Below are 18,049 nucleotides of genomic sequence, written 5' to 3' on the forward strand. Positions count from 1 at the left end.
CGATGGGTAAAAGTCATTTTGCACGGAGGTATTTAGGTATATGGCAAATATAAAATATGTTATATTAATTCCTTTGGAAAATAAATCCTACGGGACTGATTATACATGTTTAAAATCTAAGTATATTGCAAAAATTTAATTATATATGGTACGGTCGTTAAAAACCAAGGTTTTTAAACTATAAAAAAAGTAATCGTAAAATATCTACACGTAACACGTTAGATAAGTATCGTATGATATTGTAGGGAAGTATTAATCTAATCTACAACGACAAAAGACAATGTTGATAATAATGAATAAAGATATAATACTGTATGGGTTTAGTAAAAAAAAATAAAAATTTACCTTACTTCAATACAGACTATTAATAAATAGAAACTAGATACTTAAATAAAGAAATTACAATGGATATTTTTTTAAATACCATAGGGCAGGAACTTCTATTGTAATTATTATGAATTAATATTTAGTTTAATTTTTAACACATTTTTGTATTATTATACCCGTTAAAATATTGCGAATTTATATTTTATTTAATTTTGGACACATTTTTCGAACTACTGAAAATAAAATATTTTACGGTACCAATATTCTGCCAATTTCATTTCTTTTGTTCAAAACTCAATAGACCGTACCAACTTTTCGCTTACAATAGTGAATAATAATTACGTTTCAACGATAAATTTTAAGTTCCACGAACATTATTTTTAAACTTTAACAAAAAGCGGGTAAGTGGATGTCGCTCTGCTGTATATTAGGTGTCTAGAAGATCGCTGTAACGGATGGTATTAAGTTTGAATTCAATGATATAATATAATTAATAGATATATACGAAAACGATTTTGAGCGGAGAATGTATGTCAGCCTGGGATATTTTATATTGTCACTATTACTTATTATTAATATTTAATACGGTAGGGGGTAAGTTGAATTAATATTATTCATAATATTATTCTTAAATTATCAATGATGCTGAAAAAATATTGTACATACTTATGTAGTTATGTAAAATTAGGCTGTTTTGGAACAGAATTTCAACAAAATGATTGAAATCATTATTTTTGAACTTAAAATAACTATAAAAAAGCTGAGCTTATGTTTATTTTTTGATTTTTTGGTTACAGAATTAATTACTTACGTAGGACCTTGTTTTAAGTATAACAATCCTTAGCTGTAAAAGTTGAAAAATTGAATACGTTTTTATTTAAAATGTATACAAAATCATTTTTCAAATTTTAATGTGAGAAATTTCGTCAAAATGTGAACTTTAAATGATTATTAAACAAAAGCATGCTAATATATTTTTAGTATTTTTCAACTGATATTAAAATAATATGTCAGAAGCCTTGTATAAAAATCTCACCCTTTTTGATTCAACAAATAAAATTTTATTGACATTTATAAAAAAAATACAAAGAAAATTGAAAAACTAATTTTAATATATGTAAAGTAACACCCTTTTTTAAAAATAATGAATAATTTCAACAATGATTAATTGTATAGGTATATTATCAGTGGTGAAGCGTCATAGGAGACAAAGAGACAACGTCTCCCCACTTAGAAATTAGAACAAGGGACAAACAAATAATTATTTTGTTTTATTTAATATTAGAAAATGTGAATTTTATTTTATATTATAAAATATATGATGTATATGTTTCAGTATTTGTTAAAATCGATTTTTCGTTGTAGTGTTGACGTAGATGACATATATTATGAAACATAAAATAAAATAATAACTAAACATATTTATAAATAGTTTTTAATATCCTGGTAACCAATCATTGTACGTACAATTAATTATTTGCAACTAATCCACTGTGATTTCTCCTTTCAAAGTGATCGCTTTGTTCAACAATATACCATTGTAAATATAAAATATCTTTTAAACAACTAACTTCCTAGTAAACATATGTTTATTAACATTATTTGTTACCTATTAGCTATTACGATAGAATAGTAACTTTAATGCAATAAAAGTAAATTTAGCATCAAACATACACTTTATTTACTAGAGATACTATTGCATGATGCCTGTTAATCATATACAGCTATAATTATAAGTTTAAAAAAGTAGTGATAACATTTAGCACCAAAAGTCCACCTAGGCAATTTCTGTAAGTAGTAACAATACACACATTTGTTCTACAGTTCATAGTTTGTAGCGAAGTTACCATTTTATAACAATTTTTGAATTAAGTCTAAAAAATTATCATATATTATTTAAACAAATATAATAATATTAATTACATTCTTTTATAAGCACAATATTTTAATAATGCAAATTTAAAGACAGCATTTTTTGTGATCATCACACAGTTGACAGGTATGTGTTTCAATATAATATATTTATTTATAAATAAATATACTTTTTTAAATATTATCACAGCGTTAAAACGGAAACAAATTAATCTAAACAATATACATATGTATATAATAACATTAACTAAACACATATATTATAATTAGATCTAACAATTATATAGAATGTAACATACATATTTTACATACATACAAAAATTAAATTAACTACAATGATCCAATAATTTGGGTAATATTGTTTATTATATTACATAAGAGATCAATATAAAAAAGAAACAATTTAATTGGTCGAAACTCGTGGTTACATTGAAAAAGTAATTAGGGTATAGCACATAGTAAAAACTAAATACATACAAATAAAATACAATGTAAAATATTTCTGATCACTGGCATTAACAATGGAATGAAATTTAAGTTTTCTTCTAGAAAAAAAAATACATAAACTTATAGTTTACATACATTAATTTACTCAATTAATTAAGTTTACATTTATAGTAATTTTTTATTTTCTTAATAGTTATAAATTATCATGAACAAAGAAATATACTAAGCTACTAGGTGATAGAATATTTCAAATTATTATTTTGACAATAATACAAGAATAAAAGTTAAGGTATCAATAAGAACTAAAATGTGGTGTTCACAAGTCTACATAATAGTTCATAAATTATTGACCATAATATAAAATAAATTAAATTTTCGACCAAAAACTGAATAAATGCAAACAAATAATATTTTCACAAATGTTTTGTTTGTTCTCTTGAAAGTTTAAATTGTCCATTTTTATTATAAATGTTTTAAATATTTTTCATACAATTTACATTTTTAAAAATTAGCTATAATTAAAAAAACAATATCTTGCAATAATTAGGTTTATTCAATTTGTATTGTCTTCATCATTAGTTAATAATTATCATATTAAAAAATATCTATATTTAAATAACGTAATTTTATAATAACAAATCAGTGGTTTTTATAGCCTTATTTAAACATGTTTTTAATAACGCTAATATTAGTGATTTATAAATGTGATTTATCTAAATAAGATAATAATTTATTAAAATTCAATTTTAAATTAATAAAATATCTAATACACTTTAGTAAGTATCAACTAACAACTATCAATAAAAAAATGTCAACAATTAATTTAAAATATTGATAATTTATTTATTTTTATATAATTGAAGTTCATTCTAAAATTTAAGTTGAAAATAGTTATAATTTATAAACTAAATAACTGCAATTATTTTGGATGGTTTAAATTGATTATAAAATATAATATATTATAATAATATTTTTTTTAAATAAAGAAAACACAATATGTGTCAAGTTTAAATAGGAAATAAGACATATTCAAATTTGTATAAGAGAAAATAAACATCTAATATAAGTTAAATATTTTTTTTTATCAATGTCAAACAGCATGAATGCCAAATTTTAAGGTTAACAATATATGTTAAAAGTATTATGTATATACTATGTACCTAGTTATGTGTATGGATGTATACAATATACATAATTAAGTTGTCTACTAATTGTAATATTTTTTTTATATTTAGAAATTATGTATAGGTTTATAATTTTAAAACACAAATAAGAAAGTGAAAATAAAAATAAAAAAACTTAATATTTTTTAATAATACAATTTTAGAGTCATACCACTAGCAAGGTGAATTTGTCTGTGTTATAAAATAGATTATAAAGACATTAATATAACTAATGCTTTACACTGTAAATAAACTTGATGACTAGGTGGCATATTGTTAATCTTAACATTTATTGCATGATTATTGATTAATCAATCCATAACATTTAATACAAAAACAAAATTCAATTATTTGATGATGCATACTTGGTATACTGGGTCAATTAGGTTCATCCATTATATCATCATCAGGATCATCTAATTTTGATCCACTGGTGCATACCCGACATTTACAACAAACTATACATGGAGCAGCTAGTAATAACAATGGACTAGCAACAAGTAGCAGTATACCAAAGCCTGCAAATATACCAATCACTTGGGTACGATGCCATATTACGGAAGCTCTAGAATGACCCAATTTGTTTTTACACGGACCTTTGTCATAATGTCTTAAAAGGAAATCATCCTGAAATTTAAAAATGTAATAATTGAATTGTTGAAATAAAACTTATGTTTATAATTACTCAACTTACATCCAAAGAAGCAAGACAATACCAACAAAAGACATGTTTACATCTTTTACATAACATTTGAGCACAGCCTTCGTCCTTTTCAATGGGTACACTACACATGGGACAACATTTAATTAAATCTGAATCGAATGTAGGCATGTCCTGTGTAGTTGGCGGAGGGCATGGTTTTCCAGGATGCCATGTTGCTCGACATCCCGAACAAAATTCGGTTTGACAGGTAGGACATATTACACTATGTGGTCGAGAACGATCACCAACATCGCAAACAGTTTCACATCCTGGTTTTGGACACCACATACGACTTTTATCCAATTCCACTTCTGTAAATAAAATATAAAAATAATAATTAAAATTAAAAATAAGACAGAAAAAAAAAATTAGAATATTTTATTAACTCAGTTATTTAACTATTGAGTACTATATAATTTTTAAGTAGACCAATTTTATCATCAAATATTATATTCTAGGTAAAGTATTTAAATAAAATCAAAAAACACAAATTAAAAATTGTTTTATTCTAAGATTATGTAATTCAAAAAATTTATAAAAAAGTAATAATTTAAAAAAATATCAATCATAATAAATTGTCAACAAGGATAAATTGTTCAAAACATGATGGAATATTAACATTAAGTTAGCCAACATATCAATAATAATATTTAAAATTAATTGTATGTAATATATAACTGTATATATTATACATCATATTATCAGTGACAGGCTGAAGGGCTCAATTTTGACATAGATGCGACAACTTTTCTAAGGGGTTGGTGCAACCCCGTGACTGTAGCGCAGAGTTACATGCTTGGGTCTTTTGGCTATATTTTATTTACATCATAACTTTGTTATAAGTAAATATGGTAGGTGGTGGTGGTGGTAAATAAATAATTATGAAAATGCTTCATTTAAAATCTAAGTTCAGTCCACCACTGCATATTAATGACCATACAATTTGACTGATACTTTAAATTTAATTTTTAAGCAATCCAATAATACACCACAAAAATAAATCAACATATTAAAATATACAATCATTATTAAAAAATTATACATCTATAATTTGTCATTAAATCATAGGCATAATTATGTGGATTATGTGGAGGGGGGGGAGAGACTTAGACAACCCCCAGTTATTTAATTATATTTTAGTTTGAAATTAATTATCAAGGTTTGTGCTTCCCTAGTTGTGCCTATGCACTAATTATACAGGGATTAAAAGCTTTATTCATATGGAATATCAAAAACAACAATTTCAATTAGAGAGGAATTTTCCAATAGGAAATAACAATGAAAAAAATCTTGACCAATATTTATCGATTAAGATATTAATCTTAATCTTAAATTATCACTATAATTCCAATAATAAGAGAAAACCTCCCAGTCTCAAAAGTCATAAACCAATAAAGCTTAATTCTACTGTTCATTAGTTTCAAATGTATATTTTTAAAGTATAAATAATTGAAATTTTAAATCTATATTTAATCAACACAAAGAGTACACACACACACACAACAAGTATGTATAATTAGTATGTAAAAATAACATTAAAGAAATGTGTACCACCAAATGTGTTTTCAGACTTATCTACCACCATCCGCTAAATATCTTAACATCTTAACCCAATTACCTTAGATTGAATTATGGTTTTTTGTGATAGCTAACAAATTATATTATAGTACCTACACATAAGACAGGACGCACTATATAATACTACTAGCTGAATTATCCGGCTTTGCCCGAGTGTATTTTTTTCATATTTACAATGTATCCATATAACTTCTCGAAATAATTCTTATCTACATGTAGGAGAAAAATGATAAGTTAAGTTGCAGGTAGCTAGAAGATCGCGGGCAGTCATGCTACACAATACAAATATAATTGTTAATTACTCCACTAATACGCAACATCTTTGAAAATCCTTTCTTAATGCATGGTGAAAATATGAGAAGAACCTCTATTCAAAATTTCAAGTTCATATGTTGCGTAGTTTTTGAGTTACAGCAATCAGTGACTAAGTGGTATTTGGATTTTATTTACAAGGATAATATAGATAAGAGATTCTTAATAAATTCATTAATCTAAGGTTTAAAGTAAAAAATATTAATACTAAGCCAATTTTATAGGAAAAATATTAATGTTAAATTAAAAATAATTTCTTAGGTTTTTTCGTATATTTATGAAAAATCTATAAACCAAATATGAAATAATTATGTTCAAGGTTGATAAAATACTATCACAACCTAAACCAAACAAAGAATAATCAATTAGAATTTTTCCACCAGATTGATCATTAGAATTAAGACTATACACACTATTTAAATTAAGTTGTTTGCTAATGTAGTCGAGCTCATAAAAAACATAGGATGTAATTGTACACAATATTGATAATTTTTTACATTATTTGTTTTTGAGAAGTTTTAAAATGTAAAGAGTATAAAACATAAAAGTAATTTTTAAATATGACTATTTTAAAATTATTATATGTTAGCTATATTTAACCACACAGTTAATTGCTATGTAGTTGTAAAAAAAAACCCAACACATTACATACAAAATAAAAATACATAAATCCTAAAACATTCATAAACATATATTTTAATAAAATATAATTTTATAGTACACCGTCATGTATAGAAAAAACTACTAGTTTATATGATCATCCAATACAATTATCTGCTCAAGATCTACTAATGATATTTAGACTGTTACTATATTGTTTATATTTATTATCTATACAATGTAAGTTGTATTAATAGAAAAAATATTAGAAAACTCCAGTGTAACAATTGGTTATTGTTTTCATTTAATTAAAAAATATTTATTTAGTATTTTTTATGTCAATGAAATTAATTGATAGTAAATATAATAAAGTGTAAGAGGCAAATGGTGTTGTAGCTTTCATATACTTCATCCCCACTATAAATGCATGCCATTTGAGTTTCAATAAACATTATAATTGATAATTACAATTAATTCTTGTATTTTGTAAATGTATAATGATTTTATTTACCCTTATTAAGCCTGTATCTTTGATGTTTTTCAATTTCATCAATGCTGACCAATGCTTCTATTTCTTCTAACTGGATTATGCCTTGCTTCGGACATTGAGCATCTGGACAAGATATATTGTATGCACCTTGGTTAATTTCAAATTCCACATATGCTTTCACACACTGTAAATAAACAAGTTGTACAATTTATGATTATTTCTTTATTTTTTATATATTATATAATATTAGAGATATTATATAAAGCTTATACAATAGGCATTTTAAATAAAGGTATTAATTAAATTACAATAATACATTTTTTTTCTTTTAGTAAAATTATTAATAGCAATAATTAAGCTTGATTTCTGAATAATAAAAACATAATTAAAAAATAGTTTGATTAAATGCAAGGTTAAATAAATATAACACCAAAACCTGTTTTATTTTCCTAATAAAAATATGGAAATTACAACAAATAGGTACTATTGAATTGAATTTGCATTACACACAAAGAAATATTTTTCGTTAGTAAATTACATGGACCAAGTAAAATAAAAAAATAAACAACTTAAGTATAACTTGTAGCGATTATATTAAATATTCAGTGATAAGCTTGTTTCTTATCTTAATTCTAGGTTTCCAAATACATTTCCGACAAAGCACTAAGTATATTGTTAACTTAAATTAAATAATAGGTAAATTCACTCTAATATTAAAACAAATGAAGCTAAATGAGAACTGCTGCAGTGCTACCCGTTAATTTGCACTTGTAGCGGAGATTATAAATGCGGTAGAGAAGTCCTATTAAATATGAGAATATACTACAAGAAACATTATTTTTTATAATTCTTAGGAAAAATAAAAATAAAATAAAAAGTTTATTGTTATGGACCATGCCCACCATACAGTATCATGCTCTACCGCAAAATACGTCCGACCGACGACCGACTAAATACTGATACGTATTTATAATTATAAGCTTGTTTATTCCCTTTCCGTAAACATATAACTTACAAGTTATAGTACCTAATACAGTAATACCTATACGTATATTACTATGAAGTGAATACCCTACGATAAGTGACAACTGACAAATTCAGAGTTATCGATAGGGTACCGTAGGGAAATATAAGAACATATAAAACGTTATTGAACGCAAAACGGATTTTCATCATTGACAATTGGCATCAACGATAACGAAATCTGGATGCAGAAACGAATAGACACTTAGGTATACACAACATTCTTCAATCAGACAAAATAATAAAGTATTTTCAATTATACGAAAAAAAAACTGTGGAAAGCATTTGCATTATACTATTTGTATCGGTAATTAGCAAGCATTATTAAATTATTGAACAAAATATTAATTTTTATTTTTCAAAAAAACGTATTTTTCTTTTATAATTGTGATTTAATAAATACAGAAATGTATTAGTTATCCCAAGACACCGAAGATATTGTTGATATATATAAATTATTCTGTTATCAAAACAATTGAGAACGGCTATTGAGGTGATTATAAAACATTTTAAGATTTCAATTTTCTACACTCAAGAAGTAAATCATGATGAACTCAGAATCATTCTTCGAATGTGTTATCCAATTTAAGTGAAACCCTACCAGTGATGCAAAACAACTTAAGACTAAGACTAAGACTACCTAGCCTCGTCTTTCCCAGCTGTTTTTAATTTTATGATTATTAATTATTGTGTATTTTATTAAATATAACTATTTATTTTTAGTTGACATCTAACATTGGTTGATTTATTATATTATATACTATACATAGCTATTTATTCATCACATTTACTTTTAGCAGCTACAAATTACGTTATTTTTAATGATTAATATTGGTGCTGTCTCATATGGCAACCAATTTTGTAAGCAGTTCGCATAAAACCGTTCTATTTGTAAATTCCAATTTCACAGTTTTCAATAATTCACTGTAATTCTTTAAACAGTCCCCGAAAATTTGTAAAAGTTTCCTTTCAAAAGAAGGTACTAACTAGTCCAATATTCAATTTTTGTAGAAGACTTTTTGAAAGTTAGCAACTAACAAGAACTCAGTCTACCTGAAACAGTAATTTCGTTGCATGTTAGTTATTTCCGATCAAATTATTATTTACCATCATAAAACGATATAACATGATAAAAACATTTTGACAAAATACTTTCTATAGAATTATATATTATATGAATATATTTAATATTTATAATTTATACATTATTCCTATTCTGGAAAACAATAAAGTACCTAATTACGAACACGGCGTTTAATCGGCTACAGAATGGCATGTTGAATCTTTGAATCATTTTCTATTTTTAAGAAAAATCTGGTTGTAAACCCCAACTAAGGAGTATACGGAATGGGACTGCCTAGACACGAGTAGTCTGTACAAAATTGACTACTGGTCGGCAGGGGTCGATGTGGATATAATTTGATGAACAAAATGGATACTTAAAAAGATAGTATGGAGTGTCATAGTGTCAAACTATAAATCATACCATAATGGAATGCCAGGCGAGGGAATTGGGTGGATTATTCATGCAATATGTCATAACATCAAAGCCAATGGAATAAATAAACAGTTTACAAATGTGCTTGTTAAGTTGTAACCTAATAACTTATTTATAATATTGTGTTACCATTATTACTACCTGTTGACGCATATACATTATATACCTCTCATTACACCGGTCATCGTTTGCGCAAAGTCTATTTACCTGCACCAAAATAAAGTAAGTACATTATTTGCGTTTCAAAGGTCGATTATCGTTTGCACATTGTCTGTTTACCTACGCAAAAATAGTATTGGCGCATCAACATATCGAACAATGCAGGGGTATACAAATATTGAAAAGTACTTAAGTTGTACATCTCGTATTAATAGAACTTTTAATACCAAATTCTGGTTGAACTTAAAAAGTTAACATTTGTCTATATAATTCACATAATATATAATAATTAATAAGTATATGTACATTGTATACATAATATGAAATAAAAAAAATAAATTGGCTGATTCAATTACATTTTGAGTAACAATCATAATTATATAGATCCATACTGCGATGAAAATCTATGAGTTAATCATGGTTATAATAGGAGACATCCGTATGCACGTTTTATATTTTTAAAGGTATAGGAATACCTTTATACACAATATCTGAAAAAAATATTAAGAGCGTCAAATTTTAAGCTGAAAGTAAATTCACAGCTCACGCTTTTGGGTACTCTAAATCTGTTCCAGACGTTCCAGTTATAGTGTTAATTACACTGATGCGCAAATAATATGAATTTTTGATAATTTGACGTAAGGTAAACGGGCAATGCGCAAACGATGCTTAAATGCTTTACAACTCAAGCATTGAACAATACGCAACCGTTTTACAAAAAATGTCAAAATTGACAATTTAGTGATACACAAACGATATATAATATCCAAATATTATTAATCTACTTATTAGCATTAATTTATAACATTATTTATACTATAACTAATTCTTCATTATTTATACTATTGTTGTAAAGTTGATTTTTAAGTCATATAGGAATATAAATAAAATAATAAAATACAAGTAATTTCCCGCAAAACATTACAAACCGAAATCCAAAGAGTGTAATTGCTCACTTCACCACTAAATTATTCTTTTGCATAAGTTTTTACAACAATTCTGAACCAATAAATGATCAAAAATTAAGTTTGTTATTATTTTAATATTTTGTTCGTGGATATAATATAATAAATACAATTTTACAATTGTTGGATAAATGCCATATCGATATGTATAATATCCAAATAAACGAATATTTTGAGTATTATGGATTATTTTTTGAATTACAACAAAAATAACGAAAACCAATTTCTGTTAGAAAGTAACAATCCATACATTTCCTCAGTATTTCGACATTTTTTATTACCCACTCCAGACTTCTATAGTCTGATTAATAACATTTTAATTTAAATAAACAAAACATCTAATTAAAACTTTTGAAGTTCCCTCTAAGGCTCTAACCAGGGGAAATATTAAGAAAACAAATAATTGTAAAATCAATACTATATAAATTGCCATGAATTTAAAATATAATAAAATTATTACAAAATTATTAAGTTCATTGAAATTTGGCATAACAAAAAAACTACAATAAAAAATGTCGTTTTAAATTTGGTACAAAACTAAACATATCAATCTACTTTAAGAATGAAAAATATTTTTGACATACTAACATTTATTTTTATTTTAATCTTAAAATCTTATACATAATCACATACAAGCACATATTTAGTTCATGTAATTTATAAAACGATTAATACAAATTAATCAGTTTTAGGGCCTGTAATTATAACTATAAAAATATTATTATATACGGCCCCGAACAGTTGGTGATTTAATACGGAATACTTTATTATTACTATTAATTATATTTTCAGAATCTCAGCTATAATTTATATTTTGAATACACTTCACATTTATATTCAAGTACATTATTTATACACACCGTTAGTAATAATTAGGTCTGTGAATTTAATACACGGAAAACCCTTAAAATCTCGAAAAATTCACTAAAAACACCATATAGGCATCTAAATATCAAAACATTCAGTATAAAATGTACTTGAGATATAATTTAAAAAATATAAAAAATCAATGTAAAATATTTCAAATTCAAGTTATTATTCATTTAGTACGACATTCGTTCAGAAAGTGAAACATATTAATAAGACAAAACTTATTTAGAATATCGAAAAAAAGAAAAATCCCATTAAAAGGCCAAAATACGATCTAATACATTAAATATTCCAAAAATTTAAGTTTCAGTTTTTTAAATTGTATGTCCTGGATTTATTTTTTTTTAAGGGGGAGGGCTCAGGCCTGGCGGTGGTCGTTTGGGCATAGGTAATAAAATTGACCAAAAAACGAATAGTCTGTTGGGGTAACTATCATTTAGCTTGGGAATGTATAATTATTTTTACCTGTGTAAGATAAAAATCTGGTGACTTTGATGCGAACCTTTTTAAAAATAGGATTCATTATAAATTATTTCTATAATGGACCTACATAATAATATCGTACACCTACGATTTTCTTTTATTAATTTCAAAATGTGTATTAATGTTGACTGAATATTACAATATTACAATATTTCTATAGGTACAACATATAAATTTATTTATTTAAAAACCTATTTATACTTATTCGACCAAAGGTATTTTTGTAAAATAAGCACTCACCCAATCGGTATATTACTGTTCACCTAAACACATTTTAGATAGTTCCGCCAATGTCTGTTGAGCCACCCACCATAGCCCTTTTTCGCCCAGGAACCTATCCTTTTTAGAACTGATCGTTCACACTATTAACATTAAAATTATTTCGTCAAGACATCACAAATTTTTTTATTTGTTTTTATATAAAAGGTTTTGTTGTTTAAAAAAAATTTGAAGGATATATCGTTGACTGAAGAATACAAGTTTGTAATATTTGAAATGTATAGAATAAATTATGACGCAGTAAATGTGGGTGTTAGCTTCCTATTATAAGTATATTATCTGACTTTTTATAGTGGAGTAATTACTACACTCTACTCAAAACAGGACATATATAATGAATCACCCTATACAACAGTTCTAATCGTATTACAGTTAATGCCACAATGATAAAACAATAAATAAAAAATTACTAATAAACAACAAATAATACAATAAATAATAAGTATATACATCAATTTTATAAAAAAAAAAAAATATTATAAAATCAAAATTACGAAAAGCGCTGATAAACCATATTAATAAATCCATAAAATTGTTAGAAATATTAAATTGGAAGAACACCAAAAAAAGTCTCGTGTTTCAAAATATTGTTTGTAAAAACGTAATTTAACAATTCATTTGCAGTACAGACACTTAAGTATTTAATTTGTGGTACAATAAACCACTATGATGGATCATAGGAAATGTTTTTAGTAACTTAAAACTTAACTACCAACACACGCTATGTCGCATGCGGCACACTACTGTCCAGTATAATAGTAAAGGCCAATGATTTTCTATCATCTCACAGTCACAGTACTTTGGTGTACGGTGTGTGTGCCTTCCGCCTAGCTGAAACATTAATCTATTGTTCTATATAATTACGATAGGCAGGTACTTATTACATATACAATAAAATAATATATTTCGTATTGAAGTACCTACCTAAATAAATAGCAATTAATAATTGACTTTGCATCTTAATATTTTAGTAATATCCAATAAGTACGTTTCATAATATATTGTTTTAAAATTAAATTTGTTAACTATATAGGAAATACATTTTAATGTTCGGTACTTGTTTTTAAATAATTAAAATCAAATATTAATGATCTAAAATCGTTAAACAAGCATGAATTATAATTATATATATTTCTTATGAATAAAAATGAATGAACTTATTTTTTTTTTATGTTTATTAGTGAATAAATAATTTTTTTTTCTAAAAAAAAATTAAACTGCATACGAGAATAAAACCATGTAACGGTATAACTCTACAAGTACCTATATAGGTACCTAAGACCGGTTTTACAGAATCATTTTTCTATAAATTACGCTATGAATATTTCTATTAAATAGTTAATACACTAAATAATATATCATAAATATAACGTTCCATTAATAAAGATCCCATAAATTGCCTCCTCGATATTTGAAGTGTTTGTCGAGATTTAATTATACAGAGTATTTCACATAAAAAAATGATTGTTTGTTTATAGGTAAATATTCGAAAAACTTAGAATCCGTAGGACCTAATGAGTAGGTAAAATATATTAGAAATTTCTGTTCAATCTGAGAAACCCATGACGTGACATAGTATCATGTAATTTCAAAACAATGGGGTTTATTTTAAAGCGGCGAGCCGAGTATCAAGTTTCTGAACGATCTAAACAACATACTCCATCATCAGGGTTATGAATCGGGAAAAAGGCCCGATTAACTAATTTCCAATAAAGAAAAAAAGTAGACAAAAAGTAGGGACAGGACAAGACCGCTTTCATAGGTTATCAATCAAAGTTGTACATAGGATTTATAGCTCTTTAGTCCAGTTCACGTTTAACAGGTAAAGATTTAGCAGCCCTATATTTTGAATATTTTATCCTTACAATATAACAAACAAACAAAAAAAAATTTTAAAAATAAAGTTGCGGCGATATTAATGTTCTTAAATAAACAGAAAGGGACGAAACGCTTATTAAAGGTACTACACGATACTATTGAGCGTATTACACTTATTTAAAAATGATTTCTCTGCATTAGTTTAAATATAGGAAAAGTCGGGGGAGCTTTAGTAAAACACTATTATTTAAATTCCAGACTAGGATTCCAAGTTGGCTCAAACACTTGGATTCAATTTATTTTAATCGAGCCCAGGATCAGTAATTTAAAATTTCCTTGGCAAAGGCTATGACTCTGAGTTATCATTATGTAGGTGGGTGGTAGTCAGTAGAAAGTAAGCTAATAAAGATAGCAGTATTGACAATTGTAATATAAGATAAAATCATACTCAAAACACAATTAAAAAGTGAAATACCCTAGCGTAAGAAAATTAGTAGTTGTCAACTTGTCAAACCTCTACAAAAAATTAATATCTAACTGGAAAATGAAAGTGGAAAAAGTAATTTAATATCTTAAGAGAATGCAATTAAATATTTGAAAAAATTAACAACCTTTGTTCATACTAAACGAAAAATATCTTTAACTATATATATATAAATACAAGTATAGGTACATATTTTAATTTTCAATTCATTGTACCAGAAATTATCTATTGATTTGGTTTCTAAGCTTGATGGAATACCTAACCTAACCTCAGAAACATACAAGTTGTTTCAACATTTGAAAAATTGATTAAACTAATAATTCATATTAATACTAGACTTCAGAAATTTGATTAATTTACCATAATTTATGAAATATATTTAAAATAAAATTATAGTTTAAGTGCAACACTATATGCAAACACTCTAAACACAACTTAAAATTTAGTATAATACAAACAAGGAAGTTGCATTCAATTTAACTAATAAATAATAATTGTTAGTAAAATAATTTTACTTTTTCTAAATTAGGTAGGTATATTACAACTCATAGTTTCAATAAAAAGGTTAGTAATAGTAGGGGTATATTTGTATAGATATAAAATGTAACTCACTTCAATACAATAGGAGCAGCCGCATTGTTGAAGTGTCCAAGAATTTTTTACAGGAACTTCATTTAAACATACTTTACACAGTACAATAGGTTGATCTCGATGTGTTACAAAACTTGATGTTGATCCTAATGAATATCTAGATGAAGACGCAGCCAAAGACAAAACACTACTACATCTTGAACAAATGGCAGTATCTCGTAATCGATTTATTGGTTTGATTCCAGCAGGCCGATTTAGTACTACATTAGATAATGTTACCATAGTATTGTATTTACGAATTGGTTCATCATTCCGTATACATTCTAAATGTGACCAACTTTCTGCAGAACCGGGTTGATTTAATGATGAAGATGAGGATGACTTGCCCCTGGCCAAAGTGACCAGGGACCGTAGACTGGGCATTAATAAATCTATTTTACTTTTGCTCCATTTTCGTAGTTTTCTGGCAGCATCATCTTCATCATCAAGTGATGATTCATTATTCAGAAGCACCTCTTCTTCTTTTTCCCAACTATGTCTATTTTTTTTAGGTAAATCAACATCACTTTTAGACGGTTTCTCTTCCAAACCATTATGCCCCGAAAGCACAGTGATTCGGTGAGACTTAGGGCGCCGGAATGGATCACGTTCTAATATTATCTCGCGACCATCTTCATCATCATCCGCCAACGAGTGAGTACGTTCATAATTAACAGCGGTCTTCTTCATAACGCCGGTCGACGTGACCGCCAATCCGTCGACCGATCAGTTTGGGCTGATGGATGGTTGTTTGTCATTTTCCGTGAACAATAAATTCGACTACATCTTTTAACACTCTGGTGAAAAATATTGTATACCTAATGTTGTTCAACTTTAACCTTCATCTATATAAAACAATACAAAACACACTTAGTAGTAATTCAGGAAGTATTTAAATTGATTAATATTATTAAATTGTTACAATTAAATATAGCGACTGTCGTTTTAGACATTATTGTTTTTTTTTTTTGTTTTTTTTCGTTACCTGATAGTGTTGAATTCGTGACCCCCTTTACTTTGAAAACAAGTTTACTAACGTCTCAACCTATTATTTGGGTTACGACTTTAATAGTAGGTCATTTAGTCATTATTTTATGAACGATCGATAACATGATATTGAAAATTCTTGTACACAAAATACACAATAGAACTGGTGATAAATTTTTACAAAACGAGAACATTTTTATTGTTTTTATCAGATGAATATGACCAATCAGCCGATTTGACAGATGGCCACACAGACATGCACGCCAATATACGAAAATAAACCGGTGACAGGTTGACAAACATCGACCGCGTTGTTTTTTTAAATATTTTTTTTACTATTACAAAATATTATAATGATGTAGATTTCTATATTGTAGGTACATGAACATGATATTAGCGTACTACGATATACCTATTCACTATTTCACTTATTCACGGTACAGTCTTAGACATAACGTAATAATATTTTAAATCCTATTAGCTAACCATTTATCACCTACTCACCGATATTAAAGCAAGACACAATTACGTGATATCCGAATATTCCGAACTGAACGCGGATGCCGAGAGCACATTTATTGTACCTATTCGCGCAAGCTCGTTTTAATTTACTGGACGTCCTCAAATAATTTTGCCAAATGATACGAAATGCGTTAATTTAATTTGCTGTAACGCTACTGTACACACACCATTCACTGTCCACACGCAAACTAACAACAAGACTCTATGGATTATACCGAACTGCATCTGGCCATGAAATAATATTATCGTCTATATAGTGGATACAGGTTTTTCGTTCACTCGCTGCGCGTTGCTCGCACAACGATAGGTATATGTTTTATACGTCCTATACTCCTATGCCGAAACATTCATATTATTATAAAATCAGCATAACGATAAAAAAAAACAGTACCTACAAGTAATTCTTCCGCCGGTCAAGCCACGCAATTAGATAGGTAGGTACGATCTACAATGTTTGGATCCCAAAACGTGTTTTTTTTCTTCGTAGGGGCTTTTATGTGTGGAATAAAAATGTATGATTTCACCCCCCTATGAAAATAGACAAAATTTTTAATATCATTTCCTTTAAATATTTATTGATGTAAAAAACAATTTTTTGATAGTCATTCGAATTGTCGACGGTCAACGCATTTAATCATTGAAATGATAAAATCAAAGATTAATTTTAATCTATGACAAAATAAAAAATTAGATACTTACTATTTGCAACTACATAATTTTTATTTTATTCGGTATACGGTATATTAAGGGCATAAATGCCCTTGTGATAATAAAAATAGACGTATAAGCTTGCTACTTACAACCCATACGGGTACAGCCAATTTTTCAAAATTTCTTTC

The 18,049-nt window shown here is 26.7% G+C and overlaps 1 protein-coding gene across 4 annotated transcripts; it reads right to left on the minus strand.

Annotated features, from left to right (window-relative positions):
* Positions 1 to 4,174: 4,174 nt before the first annotated feature.
* LOC111032490 (probable E3 ubiquitin-protein ligase RNF144A) lies at positions 4,175 to 17,425 on the minus strand. 4 transcript variants are annotated; one of them, XM_022312851.1, is made up of 6 exons: positions 17,193 to 17,425; positions 15,684 to 16,546; positions 10,143 to 10,220; positions 7,514 to 7,676; positions 4,504 to 4,823; positions 4,175 to 4,436 (listed from the first exon to the last, which is right to left on the minus strand). In XM_022312851.1, the coding sequence occupies exons 2-6, from the start codon at positions 16,389 to 16,391 to the stop codon at positions 4,188 to 4,190; spliced, it is 1,518 nt and encodes a 505-aa protein (XP_022168543.1). In that variant the 5' UTR covers positions 16,392 to 16,546; positions 17,193 to 17,425; the 3' UTR covers positions 4,175 to 4,187. The 4 variants fall into 4 exon arrangements, with proteins under 4 accessions (XP_022168543.1, XP_022168542.1, XP_022168544.1 ...); XM_022312850.1 differs by lacking the exon at positions 17,193 to 17,425 and adding an exon at positions 16,687 to 16,924; XM_022312852.1 differs by lacking the exon at positions 17,193 to 17,425 and adding an exon at positions 16,687 to 16,923 and having other exon boundaries at positions 10,155 to 10,220.
* Between the last annotated feature and the right edge of the window lie 624 nt (positions 17,426 to 18,049).

The sequence above is a fragment of the Myzus persicae genome, unplaced genomic scaffold (assembly GCF_001856785.1).
Source record: "Myzus persicae strain clone G006 unplaced genomic scaffold, MPER_G0061.0, whole genome shotgun sequence".
In the NCBI taxonomy this organism is placed as follows: Eukaryota; Metazoa; Arthropoda; class Insecta; order Hemiptera; family Aphididae; genus Myzus; species Myzus persicae.